Source organism: Anser anser (genome assembly GCF_964211835.1).
Source record: "Anser anser genome assembly, chromosome: 9".
NCBI lineage: Eukaryota > Metazoa > Chordata > Aves > Anseriformes > Anatidae > Anser > Anser anser.
Window position 1 is genome coordinate 16,144,272 of NC_139729.1, and position 23,140 is coordinate 16,167,411.

General features: G+C 59.8%; 2 protein-coding genes across 3 annotated transcripts; both read left to right on the top strand.

The window, feature by feature from the left end:
• The first annotated feature begins 84 nt into the window (after positions 1-84).
• On the top strand, positions 85-3,399 carry LOC310904185 (uncharacterized protein). Its single transcript, XM_083848536.1, has 2 exons — positions 85-1,093; positions 1,553-3,399. Exons 1-2 carry the CDS (start codon positions 797-799, stop codon positions 3,176-3,178), a joined length of 1,923 nt encoding a protein of 640 aa, XP_083704662.1. The 5' UTR covers positions 85-796; the 3' UTR covers positions 3,179-3,399.
• A 147-nt stretch (positions 3,400-3,546) lies between these two features.
• Positions 3,547-9,141, top strand: LOC310904182 (uncharacterized protein). Of its 2 annotated transcripts, XM_083848519.1 has the most exons (3): positions 3,690-4,269; positions 4,383-4,501; positions 5,950-9,141. In XM_083848519.1, the coding sequence occupies exons 2-3, from the start codon at positions 4,413-4,415 to the stop codon at positions 8,819-8,821; spliced, it is 2,961 nt and encodes a 986-aa protein (XP_083704645.1). In that variant the 5' UTR covers positions 3,690-4,269; positions 4,383-4,412; the 3' UTR covers positions 8,822-9,141. The 2 variants fall into 2 exon arrangements, with proteins under 2 accessions (XP_083704646.1, XP_083704645.1); XM_083848520.1 differs by having other exon boundaries at positions 3,547-4,501.
• Positions 9,142-23,140: the final 13,999 nt, after the last annotated feature.

A 23,140-nucleotide genomic window follows, 5' to 3' on the forward strand; every position in this document is an offset into this window, starting at 1 on the left:
GAATAACCCAGCAGGGACAGGAGCTTTGCTTTACTGCCTCTCCAAGGTGATTTTTTTTTCATGTTGGGGAAAAGCAGGCTGCTGGGGGTGGGAGAGGGCCAGATGTTTGTGGCTGCAAAGCCCAGGCTGGCCTGGGGTATGGGAGGGCTTGGCCATCCAACGGCAGCAGGATGGCTTTTGGAGAGCAAGCTGAGACCTCAATGAGCTCCCTGATGGAGCCGGAGCTGCTGACCGCCTCCTGTGCAGCCCTGTCCTCAGATCAGAGCTCTGAGGGTTTGCGCTGAGTTTCCCCACACATCACCGTCTGCCCAGCTGAGTGCATGTAAGTGTTCCTCCTCCTTCCCCGGGGGTCCCTCCACGTCCTGGGTGCGATCCCAGCCCATTCCAACCTTTGCCCTTGCAGGGCATCCCTCACAGGGTTGTACACTGCTCCTCCAGGCAGGTTGCCTCTCCTGGGGAGTTCAGCCGGTCTGCGGGTCCCTCTGGCCACCCCACCGCTGCCTGGACGCACCGGCTGGATCCTGGGCTGCCAAGCAGTGGTGGCTCTGCCCTCCACGCCGCAGCACGGTGGTCCCAAGGTGGGCTCTTTCACCAGGGCATTGCTTTGCCTCGCTGTGCTGTGCCTGGTCCCCTCTGTAGTGCAAGGGACGTTTGCCAGCCTCACTTCTCAATGAGAATTAACAGAGTCCGGGGAGGCTCCTGGGGGGCTGCAGCAGGCTGACACTGAGCTCGGTGTGGGACCGGTGCCACTGATGGCAGCAGGGCCCTGCCATGGCCACAGGGCACGTCCAGGGCCATGGCCCCACTTCCCTGCCAGGACATGCTCATGGCAACTGGCCCGTGCCCTGCGTGCGTTCACCTCCGGTCCCCTGGGGCCGGGCTGATTTTTGAAGCGCTCCAAGGACACAGGTTGTTGTTGCCGATAAGCAGAAAGGGGCAGCTCCGCCCCAGCAGGAACGGTCTGTCAGCTGCCTCCACATCCGCTCCACAAAACATCTTCCCTTCTCGGCGGGGTTCGCTCCTCACAGCGGGCTCAGCAGCGGTTCCCGTGGTGGCAGTCCCCGTGGTGGGGGTCCCCGCGATGCCGCTCACGGTAAGTGGCAGGGCTCAGGGGGTTTGGGACGGGTTTGCTGGGGGCCTGGGGTGGGTGGGAAATGCTAGAAACAAGTCAGGTGGCGGGAGGGAGAGGTTTGACGGTGCTCCGGGGCACGGCTCTAAGTCCAAAACACCCCATGGCATGGGATGCCCCAGGTGGGTGTCACAGCGGGATGGGCACTGTCCCCCATCACCAGGCAGCACCAGCAGGTGTCCCAGGCATGGAGGAAATGGTGGTGGTCTGGGTGCTTCTGCTCAGCCCCTGCTTGTGCACAGGCACGTACCCTCCCTCCTTTAGCAGACGCTCTGGCTCTGAAACATTCCTTCCAGAAGGACGTTCTCTATGGGCAGTCAGAAACACAACCAGCAGGGCCCCCTCGTTGTGTGGCTGGGTGCAGGTGAGCCTGGTGGCCCTGCTGCAGCAGCCACAGCAGCTGATGCTGGGCTCCTTCTTCAGCACAGGGTGATGGTCTACGTGGTGCTGGGACTGGGGTCCCTGCTGGTGGGGGGGCTGCCCCTCCCCTGCCCCCCGCCCTGCCAGTGCTACGACACCTCCAAGGTCTTCTGCTCGGGGGAGAAGATGAGGGAGATCCCAGCGGGCCTGCCGGGGAACGCCACCCAGCTCTTCTTCGTGGAAACAGCCCTGAGCAGCATCAGGAGCAGGGCGCTGGGCTCCAGCACCACCCTCACCAAGCTGGTCTTCATCAACAACCACATCCAGGAGCTGGAGGTGGGCGCCTTCTGGGGGCTGCCCAGCCTGGCTGAGCTGGAGATCTCGGGCAATCCGCTGCCAGCCATCAGCCCGGGGCTGCTGGCAGGGCTGCCCAGCCTCACTGTGCTCTCCCTGAGCTCCAACGCCATCCACTCCTTGCAGCCGGGGCTTTTTGCCACCGCCTGCCGCCTGCAGGACCTGCGCCTGCGGGGGAACAAGATCGAGGTGCTGCCCCCCGCCATCTTCCGCCCGCTCCGCCGCCTCCAGACCCTGGACCTCTCGCAGAACTTGCTGGCCGAGCTGCCCGACGGGCTGCTGGCCCCGCTGGCCACCCTCCGCATCCTGAAGCTGAGCGACAACATGCTGGCACGGCTCCCACCCGGCGCCTTCAGGACGCTGTCCCTGCTGGGCGAGCTCCACCTCGATGGCAACCAGCTGGCTGAGCTGCCGGCTGGGGCCTTCGCGGGGCTGGGCGCGCTGCGGCGGCTGCAGCTGCAGCACAACGCCCTGGGCAGCCTGCGCCCCGACGCCTTCTCCAGCCTCCCCAACCTCACCTTCCTCAGCCTGGAGGGCAACCAGCTGGCCTCCCTGCCCGCCGCCCTCTTCCAGGGCACCCCGGGCCTCCTGCACCTCTCGCTGGCCCGCAACCAGCTGCAGGCGCTGCCCCCGGCCGTCTTCGCCAACCTCTCGGCGGTGCAGAGCCTGGCGCTCTCCCACAACGCCCTGGCTCGCCTCCCCACCGAGGCTTTCCGGGGGCTGGCGGGGCTGACGGCGCTGCAGCTCGGCCACAACAACCTCTCCAGCCTGCCGCCGGGGCTGCTGGATGGGCTGCCCAGCCTGGCCACGCTGGGGCTGGAGCACAACCGCCTGTCCCGCCTGCCCCCGGGCTTCTTCGATGCCAACGAGGAGCTGGTGCGTGTGGAGCTGGAGGACAACCCCTGGGCGTGCGACTGCCGCCTCGCCTACCTCCTGGGCTGGCTCCAGGTCTTCGCCGACCCCCTCCTCCACGTGCAAGCCTTCTGCGCCAGCCCGGCCGCCCTCCAGGGCCGGCCCCTCCTGGAGGTGACCCACAGGCAGCTGGCGTGTACCAAAGATGAGGGCTGGGATGCGGTGCCCGGGGAGGATGCACCAGGGCAGTGCACCTACAGCAACCCCGAGGGCACCCTGCACGTGTCCTGCAACGCCACGAGCTGCCAGCGGCTCAGCCTTCGCCTCCCTCCTCCTCCTCCCAGCCGGGCGGCGGGGCCGGGGACCGAGTACCGGGGCGCCTGGGTGCTGCGCTCCCCCTGCGGCACGCTGCAGGTCAGTGTCCTCGTCACGGCGCAGGGCCCGGAGGTGGCAACACCACCTGGGCTCCCTGCTACACCCTAGGACTCGGGCATGTGCTGCTGTTCCTCGTGGTCATCGGGCTGGTGCAGCGGCTACACTGAAATCAGCCCGAGAAACAACGCCCCGTGTCCTGCACTGATGTCCCCGCCGTGGCCACCGTCACCATGCGCTGTGCGGGAGCCGGACTCGCGGTGCCTCTTCACCCAGCCGTGCGTTCCTGTGTGTTTCAAATATTATTAAAGTGTATGTATCGTCTCTGTGCAGCCCGTTCCCGAGGTGCAGAGGGGGAAGACGCCGTCTGTCTTGCAGGGGAAGGTGGCCGTGATCCTGCAGGGCTGTGGCTGGAGGCCCTGGGCCGGGCTGCGAGGGGCGCGGGGGTGCTGCTCGCTGGGTGCTGCCCGCAGGGCTTGGCACCCGGGGAGATCGGGGTCCGAGAGGACAGCGGTGCTGCCCTAAGGGAGTAAGTGTGTGTGTGTGTGTGTGAGTGTGTGATTGTGTGTGTGAGTGTGTGTGTGTGTGCGTGCGTGTGAGTGTGCGTGTCCGTGCACACGCGTGGGTGCGCGCCCAGCCAGCTGAACCCTTCTCCCCGACGGCGCTGCGGCCGGGGCTGTGCCGCGCGGTGCTGCTGCTCCATCTGGTGGCCGGCGGGACTCGGGGTGTCCCGGGCCGGGGACAGCCGGGGGGGGCCCTGCCACAGCCCGGCCGCCCTCCCCCGAGCCGTCCTGCCCGGCCTGCCCGCAGCCACAGGGCCCCGGGGTCCCCCCTCGGGGGCGCGCTGCTTTGCTGCCTCTCCCCACCGCCTCAGCCCCACCGCTGCCAGCTCCTTCCCCCCCGCTGCCCAGAGGGAGAGGAGGCAGCAGGGCGGAGGTTTGTGGTCTCCCAGCCTGCCCCATCAGCGGAGTGTGCTCAGCAGGGTCCCCGGCTGGTGCCCAGCGGAGGTGAGCCCCCCGGCCAGCCACAGCCCCGCGGCCAGCCGCCAGGACGGGGCTCTGTGTCTGCCCAGCAGGGCCACAGAAGTCACCGCCGTTACCAGCCTGACCAAGCGGCTTCACAGCAGCACCTTCCAGCTACATAAGCCTCTTCTCGAGGAAGGAAAAACAGGCTGGCCTGAAGATCTTCGGGCTTCCCTTGATGTGAGCTGCTGTGTGGTGCCAGCAGATAACACCTGGCAGCGCCTGCATCCTCTCCTGGGGTGCGTGGGACTGCTCCCCACGGCTCTGTGCTGCGTGCTTATCTCCCCGAGCAGCCCTGCAAAGCCAAGCCCCGTGTCTGGGCCATGGATAAAGCTCCCCAGGTGATGGGACCCCTCGTCCCCTGCCTCACACAGCACAGCTCCGGCGGCTGGACGCGTTCCCGAGCGCTCAGGCAAGTCGGTGGTGCGAAATGCTTTAAAGTGTGCCAGGAGGGTGGTTCTGGGGAGCTGTTGATCTGTGTCCTTGCTGCTGGGGAGAGGGACAGGCAGGGACACCGCAGCCAGGGTGTGCAGCCCCGTGGGGCGGCTGGCGCACACCTCGCCTCTCAGCCCTTTCTGTCCAAACCCAACGGTTTGCAGCCTCCTGGCTTTGCTGACCTCTCGACATTTTTCAGAAAATATCTAGGTCTTTTCAAAGCAAATTTAGCCTCCTGGAGTCAACTTTTGCCGTGGTTAGCTTTGATGGATGCCTGAGAAGCAGCCCATGGCTCTTTCTTTTTTTTGCTGCTGGTGGATGTGAGCCAGTGAGCTCAGCTCCTAGCTGCTGGTTGGAGCCCTAGATGCTGGGTTTAAGACAGGAAATCTGCGGACATCTCCAAGTCTTTTAGTGAGCCTAGTCCTAAACGTGGTTGCTACCTACAAGTCAACCATTTCTACCTGACAAAGCTGCATAACTAATGCCAAAATATAATGTGATTAGCAGGGGTCCTGAAAAGGACGCTTTTAAAGTAATGTTTTAACTAACCCTTCGGAACTGAGAGAAGCACCTACAGGGAGCCCACCCAGCACAGTGCTCTGTGGAGCTGTCTGACCTGGATGGCCAGAGCAAATCCAGGGATTTGCAGCGAGGCAGGGGGAAGAGGAAGGCAGAGGGATACACCAGGCATCGTCGCTTCAGGTCTCTGCTCCTGGGGACACCAGGCAGCCCTCCCGTGTGCTGTGCCGAAGGGCTGTGGTGGCACCACTATGTGCCGTTGTGAAAGACGAGGGAAGATGTGTCCTGCCTCATGGAGAGGGACTGGTGCTTTCACACCTGTGCTGGGGCTTGGCTCTTTTTTTTTTTTTTCTTTAAATTACAGTAATGCTAGATTTTCCAAAGTTACATTCTGTGGGGATGCCAGCTGCTCCACAGGCTAAGTTTTTTTGGCATATGCTGTGTAAACAAGGTCGTCTGGTGCTGGCTGGCTGCTGGGACCATGTCTGATCTCAGGTTTGCTGCCAGCAAGCAGAGGGCTGGTTGGCGCTGCTGATGCGTGAGCGATCCATGGCCCTGCTGAGTCCTGGCCCTGCTGGGGCAGCACTAAGGGGCAGCAGCTCTCTGCCTGCTTCATCCAGACGCATCTGAGCCTACAGCCCAAACGCGGGGCGAGCAGACTCAGAGCAGACACCACCCAGCTCTGCTGGAGCCTCCCCCACTGCCATGCTGTCAGCTGGCTCTCTGCCTTCCTCTCCATCCCTTGGTACCAACACAAGTGAACTCTTGTAAATGCAGCATATTCTGGTTTATATAACCTCTCTCTTTCAAGTAAAATGATTTGTGATATGTGAACAGAATGGTTCTGAGAGCTGTGGATGCAGGTCTTACTGTTCTTCAAATCTGACATTTGAAACCGTTTTTCAGGACGATGTACCAGCATTTCCTTTTCATTTTCTTCCTCCTCTTCCACCCCCATAAATGCCAAGACCAAACCCCGGGTGAAGATCCATACGAAATGCCCAAGGACTACCAGGAGGTCTACAGAGGAACAAAAAACGATGTCAAAGAGATCCCCAAGATTGCAAAGCCCTTCATTTCTGAGATGGTCTTTGTGCAAACCAGCATTACTGCTGTAAGGAAAGGTGCCTTCAGGTACATGCCCAACCTGACCAAGATTTTGTTTATCGGCAACAAGATCAAGGCGGTTGAACCTGGAGCCTTTGATGGTCTGGAGAAACTGAGGGATTTGGAGATCTCTGGTGCCTCCCTGGAAGAACTGGCCGTGGGCACTTTCCAGAACCTCCCAAGCTTGCAGAGACTGGAGCTGAGGGACAGCCACATCAGCCACATCCCCAAAGGGCTCTTTGAAGGGCTGGAGCATTTGGGAGAGCTCTCCCTGTACATCAACGCGATCTCGTCTCTTCCAGAAGGTATTTTTGATTCTCTTGCCAATCTAACTTTTTTGGACCTGGCTAGGAACAGGATCGCGGCTCTGCCTGTAGATGTCTTTAGCAAACTCCCCCACCTGCAAGTCCTGCGGCTGTATGAGAACGAGCTGCAGGACCTCCCGGAGGGGCTGCTGGATGCCCAGCAGGAGCTGCTGGAGCTCAGCCTCCAGAGGAACAGGCTCAGGACACTGCCACCCACGCTTCTGAGGAGCCTGGCCCACCTGGAGAAACTCCTCTTGGACAACAACCTCATCAGGGTTCTCCCACCCCAGGGCTTTTTTGGATTAAACAAATTGAAGCTGCTGACTCTAGGCTCAAACCACATTACGGAGCTCCCATGCTGCCTTTTTGACAGCATGCCACACCTGTGGGAGCTGGACTTGGGCAGGAACAGCTTAGTCACACTTCCAGTTGGCATCTTCGTCAATCTGACGTCTCTTGGCAAACTCATTTTGTCCCACAACCAGCTGTCAGCCCTGCCGAGAGGAGTCTTCATGGGGCTCAGCAAGCTCTCGGACCTCCAGCTGGAAACAAATCAGCTCTCTGCTCTTGATGACAAGGTCTTTGCTCCTCTCCCAAATCTGAAAACCCTCAATCTTCGAAAGAACCAGCTAAGGAGTGTCCCACGAGGACTCCTGGACCCGCTGAAGAGGCTCAGCTCAGTGTATCTGAGCGGGAACCCATGGAGGTGTGACTGCAACCTCTGTTACCTGCATGGCTGGATCCAGGAGAACAGTGAGAAGGTAAAATTGTCCGCCCAAGTGTCATGCAAGACCCCACCCCACCTGGCAGGGCAAGCGGTGGCATCCCTGAGGGACGACCAGTTGATTTGTCCAGCCACTTTGCCTCCTTCAGTTTCCTTCACCCCACCTCTGCCATTCACCTCCGCATCATCACAGAGGATGTCAGCCTTGCTGTCACCCAGAGCCTCACCCACTGCAGCACAGACTGCACTGCCATCGGTGACCTTTCCTGTCATGGCACTGCCAGCCATGCCATTACCTATGGCCACCTCCTCCATGTTGCCAACTGTACCAACTGAGGCCTTCCGCACTGCTCCATCACCAACCATGATGTCTAAAGCCTCCATCATCACCCCATCATCAGCTGTGACACGGAAAGCCTCCATCACCACCCCATCACCCACTGTGCTTCCCGAGACCTCCATCACCACCCCATCACCAACCATGTTACCCAGGACTTCCATCACCACCTCACCACCAATTGTGCTACCCAGGACTTCCATCAACATCCCATCACAAACTGTGCTGCCCAAGAACTCCATCAGCACCCCACCACCAACTGTACTACCCAGGACCTCCATCAAGACCTCATCATCAACCAGGCTGCCTGAGGCCTCCATCACCACCCCACCACCAAATGTGCTACCCAAGACCTCCATCACCATCCCATCATCAGCTGTGCTCTCTAAGACCTCCATCACCAACCCATCAACAGCTATGCTCCCTGAAGCCTCCATCACCACCCCACCACCAACTGTGCTACCCAAGACCTCCATCACTGTCCCATCATCAATTGTGCTGCCTAAGACCTCCATCACCACCCCTCCAACAACTGTGCTGCTTAAGGCCTCCAACACCATCCCGTCATCAGCTGTGCTACCCAAAACCTCTACCACCATCCCATCACCAACTGGGCTGCCTGAGGCCTCCATCACCACCACGCCACCAACTGTGCTACCCAAGACCTCCATCATTATCCCATCATCAGCTGTGCTACCCAAGGCTTCCATCAGCACCCCATCACCAGCTGTGCCACAGGAGGCCTCCAGCCTCTGCTCAGCTCCAGCAGCCATAAGCCTGCAGCCTCCTGAGGCCAATAGCCCAGATCTTGCTCTGCCCACTCTGGCTCCTGCCACCCCACCGATGCCAACCACCCCACAGGCAGCTCCCACCATACAAGTGCCTCCTGCTCTTCTGGCACCCACGGCGAGGCCAGCACCCCCTGTACCCCCACTGCGAGGCCACACAAGCCCCCAGCCGGCCTCCTCACCCACGTCCCCTGGTGGGTACCACCCCAGGGCCTTCTCCCTGCGGCCCAGCCCGCGGCACTGCCGCGTCTCCCTCGCCCTGGGGCTGGCTGTGCTGGCGCTGCAGGTGGGGGCCACGCTGCTGGGCGTGAAGCTCGTCCTCCTCCTCCACCACGCCACCCGTGGCCGTGGTCCTCCCATGCCACCGGTGAGGCTGCTGAGCGTCCGAGCGATGGCCACCGTGCGCCCACGCCGGGCTGTGGAGAGGTATCAGTGGGGTGCCGTCCCCCAGGGGTGGGTGTCGCAGGACCCGGGTGGTTTTGGGGTGCCTCCCAGGTGGCCCCCGGAGATGCTGTGAGCCTGGGGAGCCAGCACCACGTCGCTGCTGGATGGGACCTTCTGCCGAGCGACACTAGGTGGCATCCCGACACAGGCAGTGGCTGCCACCGCCTGTCCACGGCCACGCGGGGCCACGGGGGGCAGAAGGGCGAGCAGTGGCCGAGGTGCATCACACCGAGGTGGTGGTGGCACCGTGCCCAGCCCCGGCTGCCTCCCAGCCCAGCACACCAGGACGTGCCGGAACCGCTACGGCCACCGCAACGCTCCTGCCTCCTGCCCGCTCTGTCTCGGCTTCCTCTCTGCTGATATTAAAGCCTTCCCTGCGGCTCTGCCACGCTCTGAAGGGCTGACCAGAGGAGTGTTTTCACCCCAGGGCTGCCCTCACCGTCACCTCCAGCGGGGATTTTCTGCCTCCCGCTGGAGCGCGCGGTCCCCAGGTGGTGCCGGCGGTCAGAGGCCGGGGTGGGAGCAGGTTACACACTGCGACCCAGTGACAAAACAGAGATGCAATTTCTAAATCTTGCATCCCCAGAACCTCTGTAGGATGCTGCCTGCCCTGTCCCCTGGCAGGGTGACATCTGAGCACAGCCAGCCACTTTGCTCGCACGGAGAGGCTGCAGCTGAACCTGTCCCCAGCGTGGGCCGCTCACCAGCGTGTCACTCCTCGTAGTGAGCCTTCCCCTCGCAGACCTGGCCTGGGGGCTGGCTGTTACCTCCTGTCGGGCACAGAAACACCTTCCCTGCCACTGCCACCCGCACAAGCCCAGGGAGCCGGACCCTGTGGGCTTGGAAGGCAGCAGGCAGCAGGGAGCAGACACTTCTCACCAACATAGTGCAAGAGCAAAGGAGGGGGACCGGTGCTTTGCATTAGGGTACGTGCCCGTGGCGGCACACTGGGGACCTGCACACACACCTCTGCTAAGCCTGTGCAGTGTCACGGGCTGCTCTGCCAAGTCCCGATGACGGCTGTGAAATAGGGGAGGTGAGCAGGGGCAGCACATCTGCACGGGCTGCAGTGAGCGGCCCCAGAGCCTGGCACTGCGGGTAATGAGATGCAGGTGAGGGGAAGGGAGTGTTTTTCCTGGCAGCCCATATGGGCTCAGCTTCGTGCTTGATTTAGAGGGTTTGAAAGCAGGGCCGGCTGCCGGGGAGCAGACCCCGAGCACCTCCCGTGGGATTGGAGGGGGGGCTCCTTTGGTTTGGTGGATATTTAATGGCCCGGTGCAGTCTAAACAGGGAAGTACTTGGGGGTGAGATTAGCACAACATAATCACATCTTAAAAGGTCTTCAGAGACATAAGGCACGTCTGCTCTCCTATTAATTACTCGTTATTAATAAAGCCGGGGTCAGGCTGGAGGTGTTTGCTCCAGAACGCACCGGTTCCCTCTCTGCGGAGCACATCTGTCCTCTGCGTCCGTGGGTCCGGCAGGGGCACAGCCCTGCCGAGCTGCACACCCCACGGCCAGCATCCCTGCAGCTCCCCAGCCACGTAACGCCCCGCCAGGGCCCTGCCTTCCTTCCTGGAACACCTCCGAGTGCTGTAAAACACAGCCAGGGCTTCCCAGCGGGGGAATTTCCTGCTGTGATTGATTTCCAATTTGCAAGGAAAATACAGGGCTGGCCCCACCGGCTCGCAGGCAGCAGGCAGCTCCCGGCAGCTCCCGGCCAGGCTGTGGCAATGGCAGGGCTGTGGCTGTGCCCAGCCCCGGGGTGTGCTGCGGGAGCACCGTGCCCAGCACATCCTGCCAGGCTTGTGGCTGCTGGGCTGCACCTCGCTGCGGTGCCAAGGAGAGGCTTCCCCCAACATGTCCCCTGCATGCCCTTCCCTGCTCTGCTGTGGGCAGCCCAGGCATCTCACAATGGGACAGCCATTGTACTGGCCAGCTCCTGATGATTTTTTCACCGATTAATTTTTAATATTTTTTTTCCGAACTCAGAAGAGATTTTAGCACCAGCAGCACAATGCAGCCGCACCACCCTTTGCTCTCCTCCTGCTTTCTGCTCTCTTTGCACCTGATGCCTCTGGTTCTCGGACTGGAAAAAAAGTGCTGAGCATCCCTGTGCAGCATCTGCAAGCTGCTGGAAGTCCTGTAAACCTCTTCCTTGTTGCCGTGACTGCCTGAGCTCCTTGCTAACCTCAGGTGATGAGCAGTTTGAAGCAGAGACCGGACACCCTGTGTGCCCCCAAGCAGTGTTGGGCCCGCAGGTCCCCAGCATGGCCTGGGGGCCCCACAGCCCTTGTTGGCCCCATTTCTGCTCCGTGCAGAGGAGATGTGGGCCCCGAGGTCTCCTCGTCCCATCACTGCGGGTACAGTGCCCTGCCCCTGCCACCTGCCTCGGTCCCCTTGGTGGAGCCGTGGGGACCCCAGGGGACAGGAAGGGGGCCCTCGGGTGACAGCCCTTTCTTGTGGCTGGCGGAAAGGGGGGAACAAACACCTGCATGGGGGGAAATCGCAAAATAACCCAAGCCCCCGTGGGCAAGTCCCACTGCTGCTGCAGGGAGCCTGCCCCTGCTGTGGTCGCAGCTCCCTCGCCACGTGCCCACCCCGTGTGCCCACCCAGCACGTGCACGTGTCCCCGGCACGGGCTCCTTGGCCTCGCATCCCTGCCGGAGCCTGAGCTGCCCTCTGAGCCACTGGGGCAGCGAGGGGATGCCCAGGCACTGGGACCAGCCCGCGCTGCATGCGGGGTTTGGGCATGAGAGCGAGAGCGAGGCAAACCGGCCGGCACATCCTCCCTTGGGGCAGCGGGAGAGCCGGAGGGGCGGAAGCTGCCTATTTGTTTAAGGTGCAAACAAGTTATGTTAATCTGCTGCCTGTTTGTATTTCTTTAGAGCGCCCGTGTGAGAGGGGAGCGGAGATGGAGTCTCCCCTTTGTGCGGGGGCACTGCCGTGCCGTTTGAAGTGGAGGTGAGAAAACACAGAGGGGCAGATGGAACCTGCTTTTGGAGTGAAAGATTTTTTTCGGCTATTTATGATAATTAGTGGGAAACGCTCCTCAAGCGTTTCAGATGATTCTGTAATGAAGTTGGGCCGAATGTTCCCGCTTTGTTCCCGGGGAACCATTAAAAATCCCCCTTCTTTGGCCGCCTTAATGCAATGCTGAAAAGGCACAATGGCATAAAAGTCGCCCTGGGCAGGGCGGAACGCCTCCTTCCCCCGCGAGGGAGAGCCCTTTAGAGCCCGGATTTTCTGGGTTATAAACCCCAGCGCCCGCAGTGTTCGTGCGAAAGCTGCGGGTCCTGCTGCTGGGCGCCTCTGCATCGCTAATGCCGCGGGGTGCGTGTGAGCTGGGAGGACAAAGGCTGAGACAAACAAACAGGGAAGAGAAGGAGCAGGCGCAGTGACGGATGCCGTCACTCGGTGCGTTTAGGAAAGCTGCCCCTGACTGCGACTGGGGTTTTGCTGCGAGGGGCAGGGGACTGGTACTTGCAAGGTGGGGTCCAGCCCCCAGGAGAGAGCCCTGCAGCGCTGGTGGCCAGGGCCAGACCCTGTCCTGGGGATCCTGCTGGTGCCACCAGGCCCCTGGTCACCTAAGTGAGGCAGGAGGTGTCCAGCATAACCCCGGGGTGATCAGTGCCAGGGAGCGAGGGCTGGCCACTTCTCACAATGCTTTTAGCTCCTCCAGCACGAGCGATGTCAGGAGGAGGCACCTGCCTGAGATCCCGCATCTATTAGTGCCACTTCCCTGGGGACGATGTGCAAGGATAATGTGAGCCGTCCTGCTGAAATGATGACAGGGAACGTGCCAGGAGCTTTTAGCATAATGGTCAGGGCTGAACGCGATGGTGGGGGTTTAAGTGTCCCATCAATATTCCCTTCTTGCTGGCAGCCGTGCTGCTGGGGCTGGAGCAGCTCCCTGCCAGCCGCCTCCGTCTCCCCGCGCCGCCCGCCCCGGCCCTAATCAAGTTCTCCTCTCAGCCCGTGTCCCGCAGGGCCCTCGCTGCCTTCAATGAGGGGAAATTTGCAGACAAATTTCTGCCAGCAGGACGCTGGAGCTCTCCTGCGTGGCGGGATAAAGATCCCTGCAGCCTCCGCACGGCCCTGCCGGGTTTGCGCGTCCGGGCAGCCTGGGGCCAGTCACTGGGGGGTGTGGGAATAGGGCCGGAGGCTCTTTGAGCGGGGCTATTCTTTGCCTCGAGATAATGCACGGCCTGCGGCGGCACGGCGACACAATGAGCCCATCTGTGAATAGGCTGGAACTGTTACCTCCGGGTTCCCTTACAGCAGGTCCTGAAGTGCCACTTGGGTTATTATGATGCCTTCGCCAATACCTGTGTCCCTCCTCGAGGTCTTTTTGGGGAAATATCTCTAGATACACCGTATATTTCCTTTGGGGACAGGGGTGCAGATACTGGGACGTTTGCTGGCCCTGGGGACGGAGCATTTGGCTGGTGCAGGTTTGCAGGAGAGGCACGGTGTGGCAGCTCTCGGCAGTGGGGCACAAGGAGCACCAAGCCCCACGCTGAGCCAAATCACTGTCTTTGGAGAGCTCACCATGCAAAACTGGCTAGCCTGGTGCCCGAAGGCACAAGCCTCGAGCCCGTAGCTCCCTGACCAGCACCCTGTGGACACACACTGTCACGCAGCAGCACTGCCCAGTTTGCTTTTTGCAGGCGACGGTGGCACCACCGGGACCTACCACGCACAGCAGTACCATCGCCAGCCCTGCCAATATGCCATCCCCTCTGCCTCCCATCCCATGCTTTATTATTTTTCCTTATTTTTAAATCATTTTTTGTATTTTTTCCTCCCTGCTGTCCACTGATTCCTCTCCAACCAGCTATTTCCCAGCAGGACAGCAGCCCAGGTACGCGCGGCGGCGCGCTCCCGACCTTTCCCAGCGCGGTCCCCAGGGGACGGCAGCACGAGGCAGGCGCACAAAGGCACCGTGGCGGCCGCGGCGCTGACCCTGCCGTGCCACAGCTACCTGCTGCTCCGCCACAATGGCCCCGCGGCCCCGGCCGGCCTGCCGGGGCGATGAAAAAGGGCCCGAGATAATAATGAGGCTGGCTACTACTGCTCTCTTCAGAGAGCCGAGTCAACTCCTCGGGAAGAAAGGAAAAAGGAAAAAAAAAAAGGGGAAAAAAAAAAAAAAGAACCCCCACTCTTGGATAATAAAGAAGTAACAAATGAAGAATGAAAGCCTATAGAAGGCGTCTTAACCCAGCGAAGAAAAAAAATGTCAACATCTGTGGAGCTGTCTGCAAAAACAGACCGAACCCCTAATGAATACCCTCTAGAAAAGGCATTCAGTCGAGGAAAGGCAAAAGGCTACATTTTTCTATGGAGGTATAAAGATTTTGATGAATCTGCCCTTTCCCTTTCCAGTGCAGTTGAACCAAGCGCTAATGTTCATCTTCAGCTGCATTAAAGGATCCGGAGGGGGGCAGAGGGGGAAGAGTCTTGATCTGAAAGCTTACGAGGAGGGTGGATTTAGGGAGCCTGGATAGATGTCTGAGCACTAAGGCAAGGAAGAAAAGCAACAGGCATTAGAGAAAACACTGTTTAACAAGAGTTTCTTTAGTCAGCCCATTTGAGCAGAGATTGGTGCGCCATAAACGTAATCCTCTTAGTGCTGACTTAAATGTGTTTGTACAAAACAGGGAAATATAATATGAATGTAATAGTCACGTTTACTAAAATGCTTAATAAAAAGACAAAAGTTCTTTATTTTGATCTTCGGCTCTGGTGCAGGGTGGGGGCACAGCAGATGTTTCCTTAGAAGGCTGTTCGGGGGAAAAAAAAGCCATGCAGAGTGCGGCTGTGCAGCGGCTGTGCTGTGCCATGCTGTGCTGGGCTGTGTCTTGCTGTGCCATGCCGTGCTGTGCTGTGCCATGCCGTGCTGTGTCTTTCTGTGCCGTGCCATGATTGCCTTGCCATGCCATGCCATGCCGTGCCATGCTGTGCCATCCTGTACCATGTCCTGCTGTGTCATGCCATGCTGTGCCATGCCACGCCATGCCGTGCCATGCCGTGCCGTGCCATACTGTGCCCTGCCGTGCCGTGCCATGCCTTGCCGTGCCACGCAGGACTGTGGCTCCTATGTCAGGCTGGGTGCCGGTGGGTCATCCCTTTTCTCACCAGCCCTGGACACGGCGAGCTGTGGTGGCTCTGGACCTGCAGACACTCGAGGAGCAGGAGGTGCTGTGGCTCGTGTGGGAAGGCACAGGCAATTTTCCTGATTGCCCCCCTGAGGCTTTGCCGTGACGCTCTGTGTGGTACTAGAGGATATTCCCCAGCTGGGAATGTTGCATCTCCTCCCAAGGGCAGGGCTTAAGCCCCAGCTGTAAGGTTTGAGCTGAGCTAGAGCTGTTGTGCAGGGACCACGACAGCCACCCCTGGGTGCTGCCTACCTCGTGCTGCGCAGGAGCAGAGACCCGCAGGGGTGCTGCCGCCACCATCCCTGCCTTCGTGCTAAGCGCAGGCTCATTTTAAGGACAGTAGACTCACTTTTGAGCAAAATTTTGTGGCTTTTCCCCACAAATTAGAACAGAAGCGATGCAGTTTCAGCTGGAAATGTTTGCTGTGTCGTTGCACAACCACTGTTTTTGCTCTGAGCACAGCCTGCCCAGCCAAACAAGTACAGATGCCCTCGCGCTGCTGCAGCACTGCAGTCGGGCTTGTGCTCTTTGAGGCTTCTTCTGTGGGCGCTCTCTACCCTGCGTGCCACCTCCGACGTGACTCAGTTGTTGGAACAACTCATGTCAGCTGTCTCCCCATAAGGCTGCCTGTTGGGACTGCAGAGGAAATGTTTGCCAGAGCTGCCCCGACATTTCCTAGCAGTGTAAGGCTCCACTCAGAAAGTTGTTCCTCTGAAGGCAAAGACTGAAGGTAACAGGTTCATTTCTACAGAATAATCATGGAAAATGCTAAACTGAAAGGTAGTGTTGGGTTTTGGCTTAGTTTCTAAGCTTTTGATTTATGTTGATACTCGACAGCTGTAGTAGCTGATATAAATACGTTAGATATTTATCACCTGCCCCGTTGATACCTTACATTGTGAAATGCTGGCAACACAGGGACACAATCAGTTCAGCTTTCCAGATCTGATAGTTAAACATTTCTACTCCACAGCACAGTTACCTGCCAGACCTTCCTCTTCTCTGGGACAAGGAGCAGAGGTACAGCACCGGGTGGCTCACGTGCTAGGGCTGAAAAGGGCATTTCCAAAACCGTCCGAGGTCAGCCCGACCCCGGCTCATACTGGCAGGCCGGTGGGTGCGTTTCATTGCTCAACGCTTGTTCCTCGCACCATGTATGGCCTAAAACAACATCTTTTCCTCTGTCTTCTCACCCCAAGAGGGCAGCCAGCCGTGTTTCCTGCACGCTGGGATGAGTAAGGCCACACGATGTCACCTCCGGGGGGTGGAGGGTGCTATGGGGACAGTTTGCTTGGCGGAAAGTGTCAGTGCAAACTAGGTAAAACTGTGTTTTCCAACAAAAAAATTCCACTCTAATAGGAAAATAAATGCCCCAGTTGTTTTGGAAGCACATCAGATGTTTTCTGGTACAGCCCACAACGTGTACAGTGAGGACGAGGCATTTTCCATGGAGAGCAGATATTTTCCACAGCAACAACATTTTTTTGGTTGTTGTTTAAAAACCAGACCAAAATAACAACAACCCACAAGCTGCCTCCCAGTTAAGCAGAAGGAGAAAAGCTTTGGGAGCAGATATTTCCTGCCTGCCCGCAGGGCCTTTGGAGACCGGCTGGGGGGCACGCCGTAACACCAGGGCCGAGCAGCTCCCGTGTGGGTCTCGAACTACCAGCCATAGCTTTTGTGTGGAAAGGTGAAAAAAGATGCTAAAAAGCCCACCAAAAATAGTGCATTTGTGGTGGCTAGAAGAAAGGAAATAGGTTGATTGTTTGGGTCTGCCACCAGTTCTCCTGGAGGCTGCTTCCCTGGCAGGGCGGAGCAGAGGCCACCGAAGCCGTGTGGGACAGATGGCAGATGCCGGCAGCCTCGTGCTCACTCACCCAACTGGCTAAAAGGTCCCCCAGCCCTGCAGGTACCGCCAGCACCTCCTGGGTGCCTCCTCCTGCTTTGTCCTGTGCCTGTTTTTTCTCCCTCTGTTATCCTCAGAGCGACAGCAGAGCCTCCAAGCCCCCCCGTGTTCCCTCCCGGCACACCTGGCTCCCGAGCCCCGTGCGCGAAGGGCGCCTTTCTGCACGGCAGCATCGTTGTTGTAACGGGGACGGCGCGCTTTACAGCCCCATAAACCCCACATCCTTCTGTGCAGGCTGCTCTTGCGTGACGCTAATGCTTACAAGATGTGCAGCGCTGCTGGATGGCCCCAGTACCCCACGCCACAGCAAACAGCTCGTGTTGTACACAGCTCTGCGCCTGCAGCCCTTGCTAATGAGTCCCAGGGACAAGCCACCCGCTATCGGCAGCCCCGCTGTGGCTGCTCCCTGTCCCTGCTCGCGTGCCTGCACTCCATGCACCATGCTGAGTGCCTGCTGGGGGGTGGCTGAACTGGTGTGCCCCGCGTGTCCCAGTGTGTCCCGGTGTGTCCCGGTGTGTCCCGACTCGTCAGGGTGCGTGGGCACCGTGGGGACACGGCATTGTCTGGCATGGCGTTGTGATCACGCAGCGCGGCTAACGTGATTTACATCCCATATTCGACCTCTGGTGACTTCAAAGCTCTGGCGAGCAGGGGATTAAGCAGAGGGGCTGGGGCTGGGGGGCCAGGGGGGCCGCTCACCTTTGAGTTCCCCGCGTCCCCTCCCCACCGCGCCCGGGACAATCACCTCCCTTTGTGCTCCCGGGGAAAGCCGGGGTGCAAACACAGGGACCTTGTCAATATTGGTTTTTGAGAAGACTTTTTTCTATTCTCCCACGTCTGGAGTTTTTGTACCAAATCCCCCTTGGGCTGCCCAGCCTTCCCCTGGGAAATCGGGATCCCAGGGGTCCCCGCTAACACCAGCCATTGATTGAAATTTCACACCCACCTGTTTGCACACAAGATTTAATTTGGCTGATTCTTCATGCCCTTTTCCTGCTTAATCATCAACCTATTGACCTTAATATTAAAAGGGGCTAAGGACAAGGGAGAGAGAGAGAGAGAGAGACTGTGCTTCTGCAAGGGAACAAAAGCTTCCGGAGGCTAAATCAGCCCTAAGCCCTCTCGGTGTGCAGGAGGAGCCGGACACGGGGTGCACCGCATGAGGCCCCGCTGCGGCGCTCCTCTTCCTCACCGCCCACGAGCTTGGGCTGGGATGGAGCTGGCAGCAAATCTGCACATCCTCGGCTGGGTGTGAGGCTGCCAGTGGGGAAGGGCTGACCCGGCCGTGGGGCTTAGTCCTGAGACAGCATCCCCAGGGGCCCAGCCGCTCTCATGGTCCGCTCTGCCTCCGATCCTGGAACCCCCCGGGTGGGGAAAGGGAGGTGGGAGCAGAAGGGAAGGCTCCAGGGAAAGAAGACAGCTTTTAATCAGCCCCGGGGGAGAGAAGATGGCTTTTAATCAGCCCTGGGGATGGGAGGGTGGAAGGGTGGGACCCTCCATCCCCCGCTGCTTTGCTTGCTGGATGTACAGAACCCCCTCAGGCAGCGCGCTGTGGGTAGAGCTTCAGGAGGTCTCCGCACTTGCAGCTGTAATTTGCCTGCTGGAAAAAAAAAAAAAAAAAAAGTTTTTTTTTTTTTCCCTGCCTGTCTTAACCGAGGTGAAACCCGAGCCGTGTGGGAGCCTGCAAGCGTGCGTGGCCGTGCACACACGTGTGCGGCGAGCAGCCCGCTTCCTGCGCCCTGGCCGTGCTGTGCCGCAGCGGCACGCCTGTGCGTGCGCATGTGTGCTCCCCCCCAGCGGGACTGTTTTGGTCTGCAGAGTGCGGTTGTGTTTATTTAATATCTGACGTCCCTTCTGTCTTCAGCGCTGACATTAATTGCCAGACAATGAGCAATGGAGCCCAGATGTTCCCCGGCGGTGGCCTCCCTCCCCTCGCCAGCGCTGCGCGGGTGATAAAAAGCCAAGGGGGAGCCGTGTTTTGGAGGCTGCTGCTGCAGCGCTGCTGGTGAGAGTGAATCGGGGGCTCTGGCACGCAGGGAGGTGGCTCGGCCCCCACAGCTGGGGCTGCCCAGGCAGCTGAGGCTCCCTCGGAGCCCCCCCCGTGCTGCAGCCCGGGGCCGTGCATGGGCATCAGGGCCCGGGGCTGTGCCAAGTGCTGGCGCTGTGGCTCAGGCTTGCCACCGAGCTCATTATTTTCTTGCCCGGGGGGGTGAGCCCCAGCAGAGGAGAGGCAGGCTGCCAGCTCCTCCCCAGCGCCCACCTGCCCTGGCTGGGGCAGAAGGCTGGGGCCGGCCGCTGGGTGGCTAGCACGCTCCCCGGGGAGCACGGCGAGCCTCGCTTGCCAGCGAGAGATTAGCACGGCTGTCTGTCATTTCATAAATATCCCTCCTCACGAAACACAAGGTCGTTTTACAGCAGACATGGCCTTATCAGAGAGCCGCAGTGCTGCTGGGGCCCCCGGCATCCAGCCGTGGCCGAGCGCCGTGCCGTGGTTGTGCACATGTGGGGGGCTCTGGCTGCACCCGGGGTGTGCCTTTTGGGCACGGGGCTGGGGGCTGGATTGGTGAAAAACTATGGGTTTGTGAGGGCCGGGGTGGGCAGGGGAAGGCAGTGTCCCCTCCCTGTCCCCCGCTGTCCGTTTGACATGCCACACAGGAAGGTGGTGCTGCGGTTTGTGGGGAGGCAGCCCAATTTCCTGCTCTGCCACGGGCTTAATATGCACCCAGCGCTAATCATTAGCTGTTATTATTTAATTGGGAATGAATTATTAGAAAAAATGGAACTGGAGAGGGGATAGAGTTGTTCTGAGAGATAGTGCCTGTCGTGGTGGCATCACTTCCTATGGGAACGTGCGTGACCGGGAGCACAACCAGCAAACCAGCCTGACCAGCAAATAACCCCTCGCAAGGTTTCCATATTGCCTTTTTAAACAGGAAGGGAACACGATACAAACGCTATGCGAATTATGATCTGAAAAGTTTTCCTGGCAGGTTGTCACATGAGTTGTTAGCGTCAGTCCTTGACAAGAACACTCAAAGCCTTTCTGTACGGCGGCTTTAATCCCCTCACCCCCCGGCAGGGCTGCCTGCTGGAGCTCTGCTCCCCCTCTTTGGGGTCAGCCCTTTCCTCACGTACCTCCCAGGCGGGATTTCACACCAGCACCTGCAATTTCAAGCACATCTCGAGGGGGGTTCATCAGCAGGGAGCTGTGCCACCCGCTGTGGCGCTCCCCGTCCCGTGCACCCCCCGGCCCAGCACCACCAGGACATCCCCACCGAGCACGGGGGTCCCCACCCGTGCCCCCCTCCTCCTAAGCTGCCGAGGGTTTCGCCGGAGCCCAGCTGCGCTCTGGCCGGGGAACATCCGCTGTGGAAACCTGGGAGGAGCTGACAATCCCCAAAGATTGGCTGCACACACGGCCAAGCAAGCGCTGCTGGCTCCCGGCCTAATTCGTTGCAAATGTGCCTCAATGTGGTTCCAATCTGGAGCTGCCGCCCCCCCCACTCCCCACGCCACCCCCCCGGGCTCAGCGGGGGCCGGGGAAGCGTCTGAGGGGGGCAGAGCCGGGAGCGACCCCGCTGCTGCCACGGGCACGGAGCGTGGCCTGCGGGGCCCTGCACACCGCCGTCCATCGCGCCCCGGTTTCCATCTGGGTGATTTGTGGGGCGAGCAGCGGGCGGGTGGCCAGGAGCTGCCAGCATCCTTATTTAGTCCTCCCGGGGCCTCCCCGGCTGTGAGCGGGATCGGGGCCGCCCGCTCCCCGGCCCCTGGTGGGCACGCACCCGCTCAGCGCCCTCCTGATGCTGCCTGGGGCAGGGCAGCGTGTGGCCCCGTGCACGGCCCTGCTGCACAATGCCCCCACGTGCCCCCCACGGCCTCCCTCAGAGCCGTCCCCCTGTGCCCACCCTGCCCCTGAGCTCCCTTGCCTGTAGGGACAGGGCTCAGCACCCCAAAACCGAGCTCGGGACTAGCGACCTCCCTGCCGAAACCCCGGTGAGCCGTGCCAAAGCCTTTCCAGGCAGCTCTCCCCTCGTCCCATGTACACAGCTGGATTTAATGACTCAGAGTCATAAATGATAACACAAACAGCACATACGAATTTCAGGTCCTCCATCCGAGGGCCTCCACGACTTTCAGGGTTCTTACACAAGTCCTGTGATGCCCCTTTTGGTGCAGCCAAGCAATGTTAAGCTCGGTTGTAAAATTAACCCAGACTCAACCCTGTTGGGGCATTTGGAAGGAGGATGATTCAAAGGTTCAAAATAATCGATGAAAATTGCCCCATTAAGCAACCTCGTGGCCCCTCTCCTGTGTTTATAGCTGGATTAAAACTGCCTGGTGCAGAGTTAACTCCCGGAGCATTGAAATGAAGTGGCACAGACCGAGCACGGCTCTTCTTGGGTTTCAGGAGAGCCAGCAGCTAGCAGCACCTGCAATAACAGCGCCGCTGTCACCGGCTGACGGCAGGAAGGGAAACGAGCAGCAAAGGAGCTGGAGCAGCAGAGCTCACACCGGTGCTTCTGGGAGATGGGCACAAAACCAGTCTCCCACCAAAAAAAGCCAAGTGACCCCGTTGGGTGCCCCAGGGCTGCTGCTGGCCCCGCGGGAGCTGCGATGGGGCAGCTTTGGCCCCGCAGCAGGGGACGTGCCGCCGGGGCTCGAGCACACAGCCCTGGCCGTGCCGGCGCGTGCAGCCCGGTGCCGGGAGCAGCGAGGCACCGCGCTTGGCCTTTTAAGATCAGAAAGGTTTTTGAACTGACGTTAGCTCTGGTGCGCGGAGGAAAGCATACAGAAGGGTAATTAAAGTGTAAGAGCGAGGCTGGGTTTGCCTTTAATGGCTTGCAGCTGCAAATATTTTTCTGTCTTCTCTAGCCTGCTTGTAAGCTGTCTGGCTGTATTTCTCATCCCGGCCAATTAGATTCCCATGTGTGCTGCAGGAGTGAAAATATAGAAAGTGAATAATCCTCCGGTGCTGCTCCTCGTGCGGAGCCCTTTGAACCTCTCGCTGCTGCGGCTCTGCTGCCCCCGAGCCCCGCCGGCTCCCCGGGCAGCCCCCACTCCCCTCTGCAGCACCGAGCCGAGCCTCCAGCAGGCCGTCCGGGCACCACCGCCGTTCATCTTCAAGCCTTTCTGATCAAAGCCGTTTTTTCCCCCTCCTTTTGCTGAGTTTTACAGCCATTTTCCCTTTTTTGAGGCTGGTTTTCTGCCAAAAGTTCCACTCTAAAATCAAAAGGGGTAGTCCATTAATACAAGGCAGCTGTATCGAGTTCACCATTGTGCCGGCTCTTCCAAGGTACCTCGGGTTTTTAATAAACTGCGGAGCGAGGGGAGCTGGTTGGCTCCGAGAAGAGGGAGGCAGAGGGGGAAGAGGCAGCCGAAAGCCGCTGTGCGGTACAGGGCAGCACGGGGCCGTGGGACCGGCGGCACGGGCAGGGAGATGCGGGGCAGGAGGCACCGGCAGCCCCCCGGCTCCCCTCCAGCTCCAGGATCAGGTATCGGTCAGCTCGCTTTGATCCCTGCCTGCTGATGAGGCTCTTGGCCAGGACCCATGCTGTGAAAACAGGCTCACCGCCCCGGCTGCCCTGCGTGGGGCTTCTGCCACGGCATCTCGCTGCGGGACGGGACCAGCAATGGGGTCAGCAGTGCTGGGGGGAACCAGCTCCTGATCCCCAGCACAGGTCCGGCATGGTTGGTTAAGCTCCTCAACACTTTATCCATCTCAGCCCGTGTGCAGGGCTGCAGCCAGTGCACGGCAGGGCCATTTGTGAGCCACCCCATCCGGCTGGGAGCCATGCCGAGTGCCCCTGAGGTCCCCAGGGCACATGGCCGAGCTGCTGGCTACAGGGACCTCAGGGGCACTCGGCATGGCTCCCAGCTGGATGGGGCAAATTCCCAGCTGGAATTTGCTCCAGCACCACTTGCTGCAAATCCTGGTGGCCCCTGTCCTCTGCTCCCCACCTCTGGCCATGCACAGAGCATCCCGAGAGCCAGGAGCAAGAAGGCGAGTTCCCGTGCTGGGATTTGGGATCCACGGGGCGGTGGCGCTGACCCCATAGTGGGCAGGCAGGGATGCCTTTGGGAGTCAAGGTGAGGATGGGCTGGGAGCAGATGGGACCTGCTCCGTTTGTGAAAGAGCGTTTCTGCTATTTATGCTAAGCGGTGGGAATGCTTCTCAAGCATTTTGGATGGCTCTCTAATGAGGCCGGCCTAAATATGCCAGCATTGTTTGTGCCGGACAATTAAAAACTCCCACTTGCCACATTAGCAGTGTCTCTGGTCGGGAAGGGCCCTGGAAGCAGCGCAGGACGAGGGGCGACCACAAAGCCCG

Bases quoted from the DNA above. Each gene is read 5' to 3' on its own strand.
- LOC310904185 (XM_083848536.1), top strand. From the start codon at position 797: ATGGCCCCACTTCCCTGCCAGGACATGCTCATGGCAACTGGCCCGTGC. The intron at 1,094-1,552 runs GTAAGTGGCAGG...CTCCTTCTTCAG, and splicing joins TCCCCGCGATGCCGCTCACG to CACAGGGTGATGGTCTACGT.
- LOC310904182 (XM_083848520.1), top strand. From the start codon at position 4,413: ATGGATAAAGCTCCCCAGGTGATGGGACCCCTCGTCCCCTGCCTCACA. The intron at 4,502-5,949 runs GCAAGTCGGTGG...ACCGTTTTTCAG, and splicing joins ACGCGTTCCCGAGCGCTCAG to GACGATGTACCAGCATTTCC.